The sequence below is a fragment of the Pinus tabuliformis genome, chromosome 7 (genome assembly GCF_031772625.1).
Source record: "Pinus tabuliformis cultivar Carrire ecotype Pingquan chromosome 7, CPIR1, whole genome shotgun sequence".
In the NCBI taxonomy this organism is placed as follows: Eukaryota; Viridiplantae; Streptophyta; class Pinopsida; order Pinales; family Pinaceae; genus Pinus; species Pinus tabuliformis.
The window spans coordinates 1,734,152,572-1,734,167,757 of record NC_142293.1 but is presented as its reverse complement, the minus strand read 5'-3'; the positions used below and the strand labels follow the sequence as shown (position 1 = coordinate 1,734,167,757).

General features: G+C 36.6%; 1 protein-coding gene across 4 annotated transcripts in view; it reads left to right on the top strand.

Moving 5' to 3' along the window:
• The first annotated feature begins 3,938 nt into the window (after positions 1–3,938).
• Positions 3,939–15,186, top strand: part of LOC149255274 (small ribosomal subunit protein uS15-like) — a 176,523-nt gene continuing 165,275 nt past the window's right edge. The window contains exons 1-4 of one of the 4 annotated variants that reach the window (XM_089457195.1): positions 3,939–3,955; positions 4,113–4,185; positions 6,544–6,682; positions 6,769–6,955. In XM_089457195.1, coding sequence (XP_089313321.1) covers positions 3,942–3,955; positions 4,113–4,185; positions 6,544–6,682; positions 6,769–6,955 — 413 coding nt within the window. In that variant the 5' untranslated portion in view covers positions 3,939–3,941. Of the gene's footprint in view, positions 3,956–4,112; positions 4,186–6,543; positions 6,683–6,768; positions 6,957–15,186 lie in introns of those variants that run through there. The other 3 variants (XM_089457196.1, XM_089457194.1, XM_089457193.1) reach the window with 3 other exon arrangements.

Below are 15,186 nucleotides of genomic sequence, written 5' to 3'. Positions count from 1 at the left end.
CTATTGTAAAATAATTTCTTTTCAGCACACTTATGACCTTTAATGTATTTGCTATCACAACTGTAACAAAGCCCTTTTGCTCTTTTCTCTTCCAATTGTTGTGGTGTCAACCTTGTAGGTTCTGGAAGACTAGAAGAAACAACACTTCCATCTTTATAGCTGTGAGGGGTAGACTTCCTTGTTGCCATAATTTTTCTTTCCACTTTTCTTGCCAACCTGTATGCCTTCTCCAATGAATCGGGTTCCCAAAGGTGAACCTCACGTTGGATGTTATCTTTTAAAGCCCCTATGAATACATCAATCCTCTGCTTCTCTGGAATATCATTTACCCTTATATTCAATTTTTGAAGGTCCTCAATGTGCTCTTCCATTGAACCCTTTTGTTTGACATTTATGAATTGGCTAAAGAAGGTGTTTCTCTTTGTATCCTCATAATGTGCTATCACTTTCTCCATGAAAACTGACCACGTGACAAGTGGTTTACGAGAACAAAGCCCTTTATACCATAAAAATTGATTCGGTTCTAAATATAAAGATGTCATACATACCTTTTGTAACAACTGCACCTCATGTAGATCAAAATATTGCTCCATCTATAGTATCCAATTTACCGGATCTTTGCCATCAAACTTCCTCATATCGTTTTTTCTTGATTTTATGAGCTCGATCTTAAAATGTCTGTAACTCTGTAATTTCATATCTTTAAGTTTTGAAATATCGGCTTGTGATAGCCCTTTGAGTCCTCTTTCTAACCCCACAATTCTGATCGCAATTAGATTCCCAAAGAAAGAGTTATGCCCAATCTCCTGTGATGACCTAATTATAGATTGGTTCAGTAAAGCGAACTTGTACGACGTGCCACGTGTCACTGTTTCTACCTTAGGTTTTGAAACTGATGCCCAACAAACTACTGTTTGTCTTCTTTCTTTCACTTTTTACTAAATTTGAATCAGACGCTTCGAGAGAGAGTTATGACAATTTTCCCAAGGTCACCTGTTTGGGATGTAATTCAGGGGTCTGCAAAAACCCTAAATGTCTTGGACGTATCTCCGAAAATGTAGCGAAGAAAAATCTTAAATTTGGGGCCGAACTTCAATAAGATTGCGGCTCAAATGGATTTTAATTTCAGAGTCTGAACCTTCGTAGAAAAAAACGTATAGCGCAAATTCCACGATGACCTGTTTGAGATGGAATTCTGGAGCTTGCAAAAACCCTAACTTCCTCAGATCATATCTTCGAACATATAGCGAGCCAAGATCTAAAATTCAGACCCAAAGTCCAGAACGAATTCGGCTCAAATGGGTTTTTGGTTTAGCTTCTGAAACATCGCAGAAAACAAGTTATAGCGAAAATGCCACGATGTCCTATTTGGAGCATCGAAACCCTATAATCCAAAGCTTTGATGCCAAATGTTATGAAGTCAGCGCACAAAATAGAAGAAAAGAGAAATCAACGCCTTCAAAATAAGCCTCTTCGAGGGGGCAACCTCCTTTACATTACACAAATGAACAATTCTTCGATGATACAAATGACAAGACCTCCTTTCTATATATAGGAGTCTAAGGGGTCATAATATAATCAAAACCGACATAACAATAATAATGTAAGGGCAAAACAATAACATTAGTGGGCTTCTATGGGGCACAATAATAACCATATGGGTATTACATGAGCACAACAATACTTTGAAAGAATCTGAAGGGTATTTATCCAAGAAATCGGGGATGGGAGATCAATTTTTTATAGAGTAATAAAGGGGTTTCACTAATAACAATAAGGGGTTACATTTGTAGTATAAGGACCTAACATTTTCCAATCCCATAACTCTGCCTCTCTACATCTGTTTTGAAGAGCATATAATGCTTTCCACCCTCCTAAAATTCTCTTCTTTCTGCAGTGCTCCCAATTAAGCTTCTTGTTGAAATCAATCCCGAGGTACTTATATTCATTTACTTCTTCAAGAATGTTGCCTTCAAAGAAGAAGGTACGCTGTCTTTGCTTCTTTTTATTTGAGGAAATCATTATTTTGGTCTTACTGGTATTGACTTGCATCCCCACTGCTTTACAAAAATACTCAAGGGCATATATGTGCATATGCAATCCCTTGGCCTATTTAGCAATCAATACAAGGTCATCAGCATATAAAAAAAGCTTTATCACAAAACTCTCCCAACCGAACACCATCCCCACCTTGCAGATTTAGCCACTCTTCCCATTTATCAATATATAAGCAAAAAAAACAGAACAGCCCAAAAAGTGAATTTCCATACATGAGTCCCAAAAAAAAGTCTTGAAAACTAGAAGCCATCACAAAGACGCATTGCGAAGACATTACAAACAGTGTGCAGAGCAAAATGGACCAAAAATCAGCCCACACTAAGAGACAAAGGATCCGGGGTCACAAATGACTCCGTCGATCAGGAGTTCAAAAAATATCAGACTAGTCTGAGAAGAAACCCCACGCTTGAAGAGAGCATCTGCCTCCAAGTATATTTTGATATATACTTATTTCTATTCTTATTAACTGTATTTAAAACACTTGGATACTAAAAATTTAATATAAGTTTAAATATAAGCTAGTGTTGTCCCACTAACACCCGACAAGTTATTCGAACCCGACACAGAGTAAAACACAAATGAACTATGTCACAACGAAACCACGACGAGAGAGTAACCGGTCCCGGAAATCTAGCCAATTCCATTACAGATTAAATCAACGTGACAAATCTCAGCGGTTAATATGAGACCGTTGATGGGCAGTTGCCAAAGCGTCGCTTAAACCCTGAACCCTGACACCTATTTTAAGTAGTAACATTTTCCAGTAGCAAACGTTCAGTATGCTGTGCAACCGTTGATAGGACATTTGGAACAGGAAATGCTGCACTAAAGCTTGAGGAGTGGTTAAATTCGCAAGGAGGTGATGGTATCTATTTGTGCAAGTTTGTTATAAGGCTTCTTTTGTATGCAGATGACCTTATTCTGATTGCTAAATCGGCGCTTGGTTTGCAAGAGCACTACTATCCCTTGAGCATTTTTGTAGAAGTGTGGGGATGCAAGTCAATATCAGCAAAACGAAAGTAGTGGTCTTCTCTAAGAAAAGAAAACATAATCAACATAAGTTCTACTTTGAAAACATTCTGGAAGAAGTTGCGGAATACAAATACCTCGGAGTTGACTTCAACAAAAATAAGCTAATGGTTGTAGAAAGAAAAGAACTAAAGCATTTTATGCTTTTCACAGAGTTATGGGACTGGAAGACCACTCAAACTCTTTTTGGGCTTCTAGTGATTCCAATGATTCTATATGGTTGTGAACTGTGGGCTAGTAGTACTTCCGACATGCAGTGGAGACAAATTGAGAAAATTCAGAAGCGTTTGATTACAAACAAATTTAAGATCACTGCCTTATGATATCTTGTTAAGTGAAACGATTGAAGCAATTGCTATGGTGCGAGTCATAAGTTAGAGCAAATGGAAGATGGTAATGGCCTAAGGTTGTCTTTAATGATAGATTGTGCAAGAGCAATTGGATGCAACAAAATACAAATGGTTTAGTAAATGGGATATTTGCTTGAACGCGTGCCCCATAAACAACAAAGAGATAAAAGCTTTTGTTATGGAAAAGTTCCACAAACGTACTTGGGAGAAGGAGCTAGGTTACTATATTGAAGTGTTTAATCCCACTCATGCATACATAGAGGCCAATATCTCTTGCCAAAGCTTATTGCTCAGTTAAGGACTAATTCTCATCAACTCCGTTGTGAAACAGGGCGCTGGAAAAGGCCAAAGGAAGTATATTTAAAAGTGGAGAAAAACATTTTATTTTAGAATGTGAGGCCTTCAAAGACAACAGTTACAGTATGCTGTGCAACTCGTAATGATAGGACAGCATTTGTGAACAGGAATATGCTGCAATCTATAGGCTACAGCCACGTGGGGCGTATGCACAGTCGCGGGTAAGCCCATCTCATATTTTATTTTGTAGTCAAAGTTTTTTCCAAATTAAATTTGTCATTTGGGTATCGATGGGGATTGTCGAACATTATTGTCTGAAGTCTTCTAAATTCAATTTCAACGTGTACGAATTTCATTTGTTTTATTTTTTTATTATAGTAAGGGTATATCCTCTGCAGCCTTGCCATATAAGAGGACTCCGGCACGTTGGATCAAGCTAACTGCTCAGGAGGTAAGTTTGTGAAGTTCAATTTGACATTTTTCTGGTTAGCATGTAGGTTTTGACAGTTGGAACATCATGGTGAGAGTAAGTGAGTTTTCTGTCCTTGAGGATGGGTAGGTGAAGTGTTTACATGAAACTAGGGACACCTTAAACAGATCACACAATGTTTCAGAAGTTCTCACTTTCGTTTTTTTTCTCAAATTAAATATATGGGCTGAATTCTTTATGGCGTGATGATAGTTGTTGTTTTTTGCCTAATTAAATATTTGTGGTTGAATTCTTTATTTCTTGGGATGATGACAGTTGTAGTGGATGTATTGGAATAGTGATTTGGGATGATGACAGTTGTAGTGGATGTATTGGATTAGTGAATTGTTGTGCTTCATTGTTTTCTTTATAGTCTCATGGGCCATTTCTGGTTACCTTCGGACATTAATATATAAAATCGATTCTGGTGTAAGTTTAAAATAAAATGGGAAACTGAAATTTGAAATTAGACATAATATAATTCCGGGTAGAAGATTTAGTTTTAATCTTTCAGAGATGGACGATTCAATGACAGTGGACGTAATATTGGGCCTGAACTGTATTGAGTTTCTCTTGCTATAAGTAACGGAACAAGAAAGAAGAAAAACGTTTAAACGGTCCCGGCCTCATATGTTATGCATTCCTAGAGACCTTACCACTCTCATTCTGTTGTGATTCCCATCTTGACAATAAATAAATAATTAAATATATAATTCTCATTTTGTTGTCATTCAAGATTATATATATAATTCTCATTCCAATCTTGAGTGTATATATATATATATTATCCTTCAAAGTCTCTTAACCTCGTGAGTCGTTCCTCATTTCTCGTTTCCTGTTCTATATAGTGTTTCCATTTCTGGTGACATAGGCCTGCATCTCAACAATTATATATATAATCCTTCAAACTCAACCTCGTTCCTCATTTCTCGTTTACTGTTCTATATACTGTTTCTCATTTCTGGTGACATAGGCCTGCATTTCCCATACCTTTCTTGGATTCACTTTCCTGAATCCTTACACGGGTCAAATGTGCTGAAGCTCTCGCTAATGGCAACAATTTCAGATAGGGATTTTCTTCTATTCCATCCAAAAAAACAAGTAATATTTATGTAAGGCAAGTATTAAGTACAATGCAGTAAGCTAGTAAGCTAATCATTAGCTCATCCTTTTTCGTCTTGCTAATCATTAGCTCATCCTTTTTCATCAGTTAGACGAGAATAAAAAGATATTCAATAGAAAAGTAGTAATTGGCTAAAAAGATATTCAATAGAGAGGCAGTAAGCCAATTACTGCATGATATAGAATTTTTTAAATAGAGTAACGAGAGTCTTGCAAAAGCTGAGAACCATACAAGCCTCGTGAACAAAGGAAGTAGATTTGCAAAAGCCACTGATGTCAGAATGCACTGATCCATTTGTAGGCTTTCAACGAAATATTAGATATGCCCCTAGAAGAGGCTCAGGTGCTCCGGACTTGCCATAATTAACCTTTCTGTTTGGCAGTCACTTGTTATAAACTGAATCGCACTCAAGTGTGGTCGAAATCTTTGCATCCCATGTTTTCATGGGTTGTAATGCCTCTACCTGATCCTCTCCAACTGCCTTTATTATCCTTGGAGATGGTAAAAGCTTTTTAGAAGTCTCGCATGCCCTAGGATCAAAAACACTAAAATAATTCTTGCTAGGGAAGCATTCTGAACATGGGGGCTGCAACAACGGAGGCAACATGCACATCGGCAAGATATCAGGAACAAAGTGAAAACCTCATGCCGGACAGTCTGCTTTGTATTAGTTGTGTTCACAAACCCTATCCATTCAGGGTGAAACCCTATTTGAAATTTGAATACACACTGTTAAGAGAATCAATAATATTGCCGAGAGCAATCCTTGTCTCCAATTATAATCGTCTTTGAATTCTACACAGAGGGTTCTACAGAAATTAGTGTTCAAGAAGCATGCTCCATTTGTAACCGTAAAGGATAACTATGAAAATCTATCTACGCAAAATCCACACCTCTTGAAATCATTCTGGAAAATATGTCAGCACAAAAGTTAACATCTGCATAATGAGTTTCTGAAGGCAACCTTGGTTTTGGCAAATATCTGGACGCGCATATTGTTTGAATCACGTGGCTAGCTGATGTAATTTTAGCTCATTGGCATGGATACATTTCAGTAAAATTACACAATTATTTCATGGAATCGATGCATTTCATTGAATATTACAGTATTGAATTCATAGGCACTGGCATGTTTTGTTGATGTAACTGCACGGCAACTCTAGTGATGCATTTGTAGACAAATTTAAAAATAATGGTCATTATTGGATTGTTTCCAGGTAGAGGACATTATTTGTAAAAGCGCAAAGAAAGGTTTGACACCATCACAGATCGGTGTCCTTCTCCGTGACGATCAAGGTGTTCCCCAAGTCAGTACTGTCACTGGAAGCAAAATTTTGCGAATTTTGAAGGGTCATGGTATGTATGTTTTGTCTGTCAAGTTTAAGGCACAGTACTTTAGAATGTTGTTTACTGTACTACCGGGAGATGACTGTTATTGGCAGGGCTTGCACCTCAAATTCCTGAAGATTTATATCATCTTATCAAGAAGGCAGTTGCTGTTAGGAAGCATCTTGAGAAGAACCGTAAGGACAAGGATTCAAAATTCAGGCTGATATTGGTAGAAAGTAGAGTCCACCGCCTGGCAAGATACTACAAGCGAACCAAGAAACTTCCTCCCAATTGGAAATAGTGAGTAAAAAATTCACCATGTTCTATTGTGTATAACTGGAATATAATTCAGAGTGTTTTAGGTGCTTTATTCAGGTAGTGACAGCTTTTTGTCAAACGGATGCAACCAAGATATCGACAGAAAATATGGTCAGAGAACTGTAGGAGAAAACTAGACAGGACCTGTTTCTTTCTTCCCTTCATTATTGGAATCTAATATAGTAACTTATAATAATCACCAGAGAAGTGAAAAACTAGAAGCTGTCTGAAGTTTTGTATGTGGATTAACTAATTTTTAGAATTGATACTATCCATTTTAAGGAAATGTAACGAAAATATGTTATGGAAAATGATAAGACGAGGAAAATCGAAAAGAGATCATAATATCTAGGAGGAAGACATGGGAACGAACTCAAGAAAAACATAAGACTGTGTTTTATTATGGAAACTGACAAGGTAAGGAAAATCAAACAGAGATCATAATATGTAGGAGAAGACACGGGGAACTCACTCATGAAAAGCACAAGACAGTGTCTTATTAACTCAGCTTGTAGGTATATTTGAAGAGAATATACACCCGTTTGTGAGGATGGATTTCCTTCTATAAGCAAAAACATCTATAAGACAAATGTTAACTCAGCTTATGCAAAGGAGAACTGAATCTCTCAGAGTAAAGGGACACTTGGATGAAAATTACATTCAACAGATAAAGATTACCTACTTAAAAAAAACTTGCTACAAAGCAGCATTACTAAGAACAAAACTCAGAGTTGTAACATAAGATGAGCACTTTAAAGTTTAACCCCATGATGCTCAAGCTTGTGAAGGGAAGCTTCCTTTCCTGTTGATTATAAGTATGTCATGAGTTATCTTTTTGGAGGGGTGGTAGAAACTCTAGAATAGTATGCTGGAAGTACAACCTATATATCCTTTTTTAAATGTGGTGGCTTATATAATTTATGATGACTGAGTTAAATGTTGAGATGAGCTGCAAGGTGTAGAGTCCACCAAGACCAAGGCATTTGGTCCAATGTCACCCAAGATGGTAGAAGGACCATATTTGATATTGCAATGCTGCTAGTTCTTCAACCTGTCAATAAATTGTCAAATGTCTTCCACCTGAAAGTGCTGTTCAAATTCATATTTGTCTGGAAGATATTTATATCTGACCTTAGGGTTAAGGATATGGAAGGTTAGCTAAGTGGTTTATGAAAAATAGTGGCTTCATCCTGCTGATTTTGCTCATCTAACGTGCAAGGAGTTGAGAGTGCTTATATAACATTGAAGGAGTAGACAGGACCAACTAAAGCTGATGGTACAAGGTTTTAAAACACGTGACAAACCTTGAAAGGTGAATGACCAATGGGGACAAGTGCTAATCAGTTACGACTTCAATCTCACTATTGGTCAGAGGATGAAAGAAAATCAGTAGGGAATCACAAACTTACAACCAAGTATTTTTCATAGTGATAGTTCAAGTGCTGTTGAGAGTGCTTATATAACATGGAAGGAGTAGACAGGGCCACAATAAGCTGATGGTGCAAGGTTTTGAAGCCTGTGAGCCTTGAAAGATGAATGACCGGTGGAGACGTGCGGTGTTCTATTATAACTGTGTTGGGGCTTGTGGATGTAGGTATTTGTCCCATTGCTTGTTGGATTAATGCAGAAAGCAAGCACAGTTATGACTTCAATGTCACTGTTGGTTTGAGGATGAAAGAAGATCAGTAGAGAATCACATACTTACAACCAAAAAAGTATTAGGGGCCACAAAATGCATAATTTGCATTTAAAAGTTATTATAAGAGTGCATTGCAGATGCAGCAATCTGTGTTGTTAATCCTGCAAGACATTATAATTGCATGGCTTCATATCTATTTTTTGTAGTTTAAGATGCATGAATGAATAGTGGCTTTGCACTTAATGCAGATGGAAGCATAAGCCTAGTAAGGTTCCAATAGTGATGTAGAGTGATTTAATGAGATGCATTGAAGGTTTCATACCTAATTTTGTAGTTTAAGATGTATGAACAATAGTTGCTTTGTAAACGCATATCAAAGCACAAAAAATGATAAGGTTATGATAGTGATGTAGGGTGATTTAATGAGTGAGATGTCTTTACTTTTAGTGTATGAAAGCTGATTGAATAGTATATTTTTCCAAGTGTGCTTGCCTAAACTTTAAAGTTCCCTACCAAATTTTTCCTTGGATTATAATGTGAGATTTTCCAGTCTTGTGGCACTTGAAACTCTTAGTATAAATACAAATGTAAAATAAATTTCATATGCTCAATCCTCGCTTTTAACATATGAGCGTAAAGCGAGGCTGCCACTAAGTGAGGTGAATTTGAAAATTTGACATGGATTAACATCTTCAAAGTAGTCTCCACACTCTTCTCTGTCATCTTCTTGAGCTGTCTATTTCTTCAATCCCCTCATTTGACATGCAGCCTAACCCTCAAGCTAATTTGCTGTAGTTTGGTCTATTAGTGGAAGTGCTTACCCTCATCTGTTGGTAGAGTTTCCTCATGCAGATCAAAGCACCATAGTTGCTTTGTAAATGTAGATCAAAGCACAAAAAATGTTAAGGTTATGATAGTGATGTAGGGTGATTTAATGAGTGAGATGTCTTTGTTTTTAGTGTATGAAAGCTGATTGAATAGTATATTTTTCAATCATTTAACCCTCATATGAACAATAGTTGCTTTGTAAATGCAGATCAAAGCACAAGAAATGATAAGGTTATGATAGTGATGTAGGGTGATTTAATGAGTGAGATGTCTTTGATTTTAGTTTATGAAAGCTGATTGAATAGTATTTTTTTCCAAATGTGCTTGCCTAGACTTTAAAGTTTCCTACCAAATCTTTGGTAGAGTGTGCTGACCCTCATCTGTTGGTAGAGTTCTCATTTTCTCATTTGTGGGATTTTCTTTCACTATGCCTGTGAGATTAAAAAAAAAAATCATATAATGTACGTAGTTGTACTCAGTGATCGTTGCATGTCATTGGAAACTGTTAAGTGTGCAATTGAACCTTCGGAGCTCAGATAGTTAGCTCAAGTGGTTATGAACCAAATATGAGATCTCTCCCCAGAAGTTGAGAAGGTCAAGGGTTTGACTCTCTTGATCCCCTTGGAATGAGGTGCTTGGAAGATACCAGTGGTTTACCTTGGTTGCCATCCATTGAGGGTAGGGAAATCTCTAAAGCTTTCTGGTCAATTTCTTGTCAAGGGAGATCATAACCAGAAGCACAATTTTTTTTAATGATGAAAGAGAATAGATCACTAAGTAATGCAATAAACATTGTTCCTTGAAGCATATTTATGAACTTTGTGTTTTATAAAATATAATAAAGCTATGCAATTATTAGTTGTATAACAATTCCACTATATTTTTCTCTTAAATCTATGCAATTATTAGTCGTATAACAAATTCCACTATATTCTGCCCTTGACCCACTTTTCCTTCCACTATATTCAGCTCTTAAAACTATGCAATTATTAGTTGTATAACAATTCCACTATATTCAGCTCTTAATCCACTTTTCCCTAGGTTTATCCTATATCTTTTTATCAATATGATTTCCTTAATTGAGTTGAGGTGGTTTAATTAGATGGTTTAGACGTAACTCTTGCACTCTCTCTGCAACTCAAACTCTCACCAAAGAGGATAAGTCCTAACTTTAGTGGGAGAGGTAAGAGGCAACTCTTAGGCAAGCCACCCACTGTTACCTTGTTGGCCTTGCCTCTCACTATAAGGCTAAGAAAAAAAGGTTCCTAAACTGAGGGTGTTCCTAGGGGTCGAAGCTGTATGACTTGGTTTGACTAAGGCAACTTGATACTACCCACTGGCAGGTGTAAATAGGAGATGAAATTGCCAATTATGCACAAGCGTTAAGATATTCAATTTAGACAACAATGTTTATTCAAATAATGTTCTTGAAATATTAAAAACAAATCTTGTTCAAACTCTCATACATTTCGAAATCAATGTGAAGCATGATATAATGATCATTGGAAACAAAACACCACATTCAAATGTTGACCATATCATCAGTTTGAAAAGTTATCATCAATGAACTGCTAAGAGTTCAATTTGATCTCACTAATTTTCCCAAGAAACACAACGTATACTGTGGTAAACAAACAAAAGAGTTTCACAGTTTTATTTCATTCCGTAGTGAATATTAAGTAAACAGTGATCAGATCATTACTTTGAGAGAAAATATGTGAAGACACCAGCAATGCACCCCTGTAGGTTTAAAGCAGATTGTAACCCAGAAACACTGATCTAACATGAGAAAATATGGAACAATTTCAAAAGCATTTTCCACAGTGCATTAGGATAAATTGTTTCCAATATTCAAACAATTTTATTGCTATTATCAGATGTAGAGATTAACCTCAGTAGAGAAAATAGTGATCAGTCTTATAACAAGTGAGATCATATCATGCAATGTTACCCTACGAAGGATAGCAGATCAATACATCAACTCAGGCCGAAACATCTCATTTAACTTAGATTTTCTGTTGTCAAAACAGTGCTTAGTTCAGATACTCAAAATGCCATTGGAAGTATAGATCATTTGGCAACTTCCTCAAACAACAATACCAAGCATTAGGTATCAAATAGTATGAGAAATTTCAACTCTCAACTTGTTATCAGACCTGGCCAATTCAACGATTTAAGATGAAACTTATGTGACAATAGTGCTCAGAAACCACAGAATCATAAGCATGCAGAATTATGTTCAAAGAGCTGGTTATAAGTTCTCATCATGTAGCCATAATAGTGGAAAGTATGTCAACAGAAAATTAATCATAGGTATGTTTAGTTCACCAAACAAGGAGAGAATGGTCTCATATATCCATCATCACTAAACTACAGATCTGCTGGGAGAGAAAACTCAGGCTTATGCCAGTCAAAGATATAGCAACAAGTGCCCAGCCAATGCATAGATATTGTTCAGAAATGAAAGAGAGAATACCAGAATTCCAACCACAATTGTGAAGTGTGCCAAGCAACCTTCGATGTTGATTATTATAGTCTTTAAATAGTTCAAAGTATGTTAATTCCAAGGCATTTAACTGTGTGACCAATGGATAGCAAGAGCATAAACATTGCCCGGAATTTGTTGTGCAATATGCATCAATGTTTCACCATTTATTGCCCTCAATCTGAAATCATTAATGATGCCAAAAAACTTTGCAGTGAAACTGAAACCTCAAACAATGTGACTTTTGGTATTAAAGTATCCCATCATCCTCAGCATCGATTTAGTTAAGGGCATACTTAAGATGTGTTATGGGCATAAATGATATGAAGAAGAGGTGTAACATGGCATATTTCAAACCCTACTGCAGAAAAATTATATCTTTGTTATTAGCATAAGAAACATGACATGGAACCAAGACTGAAACCTCAAATAGTGTGACTTTGGTATTACAAGCCCAAGTATCCCATCATCCTTGTTGGAAAAGTAACTAGGTTTGGTTTTCATATTTATCTTTGTACTTGTAAGAAAAGTAAAAAAGAAAAAGGAAAAGATTTATATTATTACTACTTTCTTTTTTTAAGTATGTTCTTCATGCTTCTAGGTTTTGTTGAAGTCAAACAATTAAATTTAAGTGAAAGTCCATTTGGATTTTTTTAGAATTTTTAAAAGGAATAAAAAAGGCCTCCATAAGACCAAGTCAGTCCTCCAGATGGTCAGGTTGGTCTGCTGAACAGATGTGACCCTTCACAGTGATGAACAACTATATATTGGGGTAAATCCTCCACCAAAAAGACAAGAAGTTTGTTGAGTGTTTTCTATGGAAAGAAGTGTGAATTTCAGTGGCAAGTTCATGGAAGTTCTGAAGTAAGATATGTGAATCTCTTTGAAGCTAAACATGCAAATTTTATGTGATCTGGAATCTGGATTAGATGCAAATTCTTCTGTGATACATGACCTGAAGAGATGCAAGTTTCTGAAGGCTTGAATTCTGTAAAACTATGTGAGCTACTGTGACTATCTTTGTGATCTGAAGTAAGATATGCGAATCTCTGTGAAGCTAAACATGCAAATTTTCTGTGATCTGGAATCTGGATTAGATGCGAATTCTTCTGTGATACATGACCTGAAGAGATGCAAGTTTCTGAAGGCTTGAATTCTGTAAAACTATGCGAGCTACTGTGACTATCTTTGTGATCATTTGAGAGCTAATGAAGGACTATAATGAGTATGACATGCCAGCTAATGAAGATGACTGTGATATGCAGAGGAGAACTGTGAAGTCTGTAAAATTCAAGCTTGCGACAGATCAGTTTGAAGATAAAAATTTGACAGAGAATGGAGGCCTGACTTGGGGATTTTATTGACGTCTTTGTCTTGGTATTGGGTCTTGATATCTCACTTTGATCTGATTCTGTAAGAAGAGGATTGACTGGGTTTTCCCCTTGGAGGGGTTTTGCCTTGGCTTGGAGCCTATATCTTGTGTTTTTTGTGTTCTTGTGATCTTCATGCATTTTATGTTTTGGTAATTGCTTGATGAAGAATAAATAATAAATGCCAACAAATCTCACAAGTAATTATCAAGTAATGGGAATCAACCTCAATCTACAAATACATTGATTCTCCAACAATCCTCAACATCGATTTAGTTAAGGGCATAGTTAAGATGTGTTATTGGCCAAAATGATATGAAGAAGAGGTTTAACTTGGCATATTTCATACCCTAGTGCAGAATAATTATACCTTTGTTATTAGCTTAAGAAAGATGACATCAAGGGAGGAGATCCCACATTCTTGAAGTATTAAAATGAGTAACCAACAAGTTGTTTATGCCATAGGTCATGCAGTATTCACCCAACAACAAACTTAGATCAAAAGCATGAATTTAACCCTAGATATCAAGCATCCAAGAGATAATAAATTTCAAACGAATTCAACTTGCTCTTCGATTTAGGGTAAGATTTAAAGACATACAAGTTGAGAATATGATCAATAACCCAATGCATAAGCAAACATGATCAATAACCCAATGCATATGCAAACATTAAATGAAAAATCTTGAAGAGTTATGTAGCATGAGATGATCTGAAGAAGAAATGATATAGCAATGAAATGCCTTAGATCCAACAACCTAGATCATGAGATCAAGTAAGTAAAATCCTATTGCTGACAAAAAAATGAAAGGGAAAGAAGTGAAAGTTTTTGGGTTTTTTGGTTGAAGAAAATGTAAAAGGGAAAAAGGGAAAAAAGTGAAGTTTTTTGGTTAAGAAATGATAGATTGGTGCCTCAAGAGGGCTATGGGGCTATGACAGAAGATTTAGGTGGGGTTTAGGTTTTAAGGTGAGACATTGTTGAGGGTACCAAGAATGTTTGCCTCTCAAGTGTTGACGAGGGCTACTAGGTTTTCTCAAGAATGGATGAGGGGATTAGTTCTCTAGGAATCCTCTTTGAGTACTAACAAGCTGATCTCAAAGGTTGGCCAAGGCAAGATGGAAGAGCCCTAAGACGTCCTAGCCCAACGCAATGGAACAACCCTTCAATGGTCAAAGGGTAAATATAGGAAGACTATACCTTGATTTACCCTTCCAAGTGGAGCAAGATGTCCTCCTTTGGCCTTGTAGTAGTTTTTTCCTCCAATAAACCTAAAAAATGATCATAGTCTAACCCTTGAAAAATATCTAAACAATTACTTAAAAAAGATAATGCAAGAACTCTTTTCGGTTAAGTTTTTTCATTAGTCTTCAACAAATGAAAATGAGTGAGGCATCCTCCTTATATAGATAAGAGGCCTTCTCAATACAAGATGTGTATACAATGTGCTAGTTGTAAACCCTGAGAAAAAACCATTAGCTCATTTCTAAACTATGGGCAAAATACGACAAGTGGGCACAAAACATCCTCAAAATGGTCAAATTTCCACAAAAGGGTTTCACATATGTGCACTAAAGGGGGGCCAGAAGAAGTGCCCTCTCTGCCCTCAAATGTGCCAATGCCCTCAAATAGTTGAAGAAAAGGTTGACAAGGGCCCAAAGACTAGGGTGTCTTAAAACCAACTCTCAAAAGCTAGGAAGTGGACAAAACAAGGGGTAGTAACCTCAATGTGCGGGTCTTCAAGTAGCGCACCTAGATAAAAGAAGGGGGTCAACTACCATGTCATTTGTAATTGTTGTAACAACCTATGACTTTGTGTAACCATTTCTTAGGAGTCCTCGTGTGCCTAAGCGAACTCCCATGCGTGTTCAAAGGAGGGAATAATCATGCATG